The sequence below is a fragment of the Plasmodium reichenowi genome, chromosome 11, assembly GCF_001601855.1.
Source record: "Plasmodium reichenowi strain SY57 chromosome 11, whole genome shotgun sequence".
Lineage (NCBI taxonomy): Eukaryota > Apicomplexa > Aconoidasida > Haemosporida > Plasmodiidae > Plasmodium > Plasmodium reichenowi.
This window is the reverse complement of record NC_033656.1, coordinates 1,821,119-1,824,120: the sequence shown is the minus strand read 5'-3', so window position 1 is coordinate 1,824,120 and position 3,002 is coordinate 1,821,119. Positions and strand designations below refer to the sequence as shown.

The following is a 3,002-nucleotide window of genomic DNA, read 5'->3' as shown; positions in this document are numbered from 1 at the left end:
TGTAAAAGAAATAGACTTTAGAAAATTAATACAACAATTTAAAAAGATTGAAGAATATCGAAAAAATCAAGAATTTTATAACTTATTCCAAAATGATCTGAATTATTTAGAAAAAAACAAAAGAGAATGTCAAGAAATAGATGAAAAAATCCACTCGTTGAAATATCTAATTTTAGAATCCATATTAAAAGAAAAACAATTAGAGCGATCAGTGAACAGATTATTATTAAATCATGAACAATCCAAATATGGATACTTTTATAAAATTGATCAAAGCGATGAAAATAATTTAGATACGACAGAATATGGAAAATTATTAGAAAATTTCTCGAAGGAACCTGTCAACTTTTATACAATTTTAAATAAAAGAAACCTTGATAAACACGCATATCATGATATAAGAAATTTTAATTATAAAAAAAAAAACAATGAAGAAGAACAAACAAAACATGTGGTAAATACAGCTCTTATAAATAATCAAGCAAATAATAATGAGAACAAATATGCTATAAATAAAGGTGAACAAAATAACATCCCTCTTGAACAAGCAAAAAAAGTAAATAATAACAACAATAATAATGTTAAGATTAATGCAGGAGATCCCCATATAAATAATAAGAACATAAATGAAGAAAAACACGCCTCAGAATGTATTGGGAAAAATGAAAAGGAACACATAATAAACACAAATGCACAAAAGGAAAAGGAAAAGGAAAAGGAAAATAAAATAAGCAACATAAAAGAAAAACAAACTCCAAAAGATAATAACGCCAATAAAAATGATAATATGAATAAAGAATATTATAAATGTAAAATTAAACAAATGAATAATGAAAAGAAAAATGATGAAGAGAAAGAAAAAAATGTTCTATTAAAAAAAAAAAAAAAATACAACACATTTAATTTATTCCCTAAAAATAATAAAAAAAATTCCAATGAACCATATGATAAAAATTATTTCAGAAAAGAAGAAAAACTTTTAAGCACCATAAATTTGAGAAAACGTTTAGCAGAAATAGATAAAAATCCATATTCTAAAAGTGATGATAATGATAATAATAATAATAATAATAATAATAATAATAATAATGATAATGAATTATCAGGTGAAGGCCGTTTATCATCAACTGGTATGTACAAAACGGAAGAATACTTAAATGAAATTAAAAAAGATATTGTTCGTTGTATATGTGAAAAAAAAAATTATAATTTTATTAATGAAAAACAAGAAAAAATAAATAATGAAATATTTTATAAAGTTTTCGAACAATATCCTTACAGTTTTTTCTCAAAATCAGTCAAAAATTATAACATAATATTAAATGAAAAAGAAGAAGAATCAGAGTTATCATGGCTAACTATGCTCAAAAAAAAAAGTCATAATAGATCTATTTTACCTCCAAGTAGAGATACCTTTAGAGATGGTACTCATTTTTCGAATTGTCGTGCTACCGAGCACACATTGAAATTTTTTTTATCTCTCTTAACATTATTAAGAAAAGGTCCCATTGATTTAAATTTAAAAAAATATTTAAAAAAAAATATTCAATTCTTAAACACTGAATTATTTAGTATGAAATTAAATTTGGATAAAAAAAGAGCAATACTTGAAAAACGATTAGATCATTTTAATTTCCAAGAAAATTCAGAATTCTCATTTTATAATCCATTAAAAATAAATATAAGAATGATGAACTTAATTGGAAGAGGAGGATTTGCTGAAGTGTGGGAAGTTTTTGATTCTATCAATTTAGAAATGTATGCAGCCAAAATTCATAAAATTGAACCAAGTATGTCCAATGAAATAAAAAATAAAATTATTCAAAGAGCAGAAAATGAAATAAATATACATATACATTGTCATAGACATATATTTATTGTTAAATTAGAATTCTTTTTTGTATTTGGTTCAGCAACAAATTTATTAGTTGGAATGGAATTATGCGATATTGATCTAGATAAATATATTAAATATCATGGACCAATTAATGAACTTTTAGCTTTATGTTGGATTAAACAAATATTATTAGGTTTATTATATATGAAAAATTTACCAACTGGAAAAGTACACCATTGTGATTTAAAACCTGCCAACTTATTAATCAAGGATGGAATTATAAAAATATCTGACTTTGGACTAGCCAAACTAATTTTACCAGATACACATCAATATTACAATGGAGGTGGTACATTGTATTATCAACCACCAGAATGTTTAAAAAATAAAAAAAACCTTCTTATCACAGATAAAATTGATATCTGGTCATTGGGATGCATTCTTTATGAAATGCTCTTTTGTGAAAGACCTTTCCAATTTAATTACCTTGAAAAATGTTCAAAAGAATTATTAGTTAACAAAATGAAAAATGGATTAACCTATCCAAAAATTAATCAAAAAATTTCAAATGCTACTTTAAGTTACATACAATATTTACTAAATTTTGACTATGAATTACGACCATCTATAGAAGAAGCCTTAAGCTATCCAATTTTTAACTACTTTAATATACCATAAAGAAATTATATATATATATATATCATTAAATATTTTTGTGCACTTATTTTTTGTATTATATAAACTGGAATATTTCTTATAACTCATTGTAATACTAATACATACATACATAAATATATATATATATATATATATATATATATATATATATATATATACAACATTTTGATTGTTCTTACATTTAAAAAAGTAATATCTTTTTTCATTATATTCATTAAAAAAATTCTCTTCAATATTTTCTTATAGGTATAATATAGATTTATATATACATATATTTATATATATTATAATATTAATAATATTGAAATCATTTTTATAATTCATATACATATTATGTTAACTAATCTCTTCCAAAAAAAAAAAAAATTTAACATAAAAATTTATATAATATAAACATACATTGTTCTATCTTTATTTTTTTTTTTTCTCAAATGTATGAATAAAATATCATTTTGATAAATTTGAAGGTTTATTATCCTACTTTTTA

The 3,002-nt window shown here is 21.8% G+C and overlaps 1 protein-coding gene across 1 annotated transcript; it reads left to right on the top strand.

Annotated features, from left to right (window-relative positions):
• On the top strand, positions 1 to 2,515 carry PRSY57_1146300 (serine/threonine protein kinase, putative; the record flags this gene model as incomplete). Its single annotated transcript, XM_012908422.2, has 1 exon — positions 1 to 2,515. A coding segment is annotated over one exon (2,515 nt), but the record flags the coding sequence as incomplete, so codon positions are not given.
• Between the last annotated feature and the right edge of the window lie 487 nt (positions 2,516 to 3,002).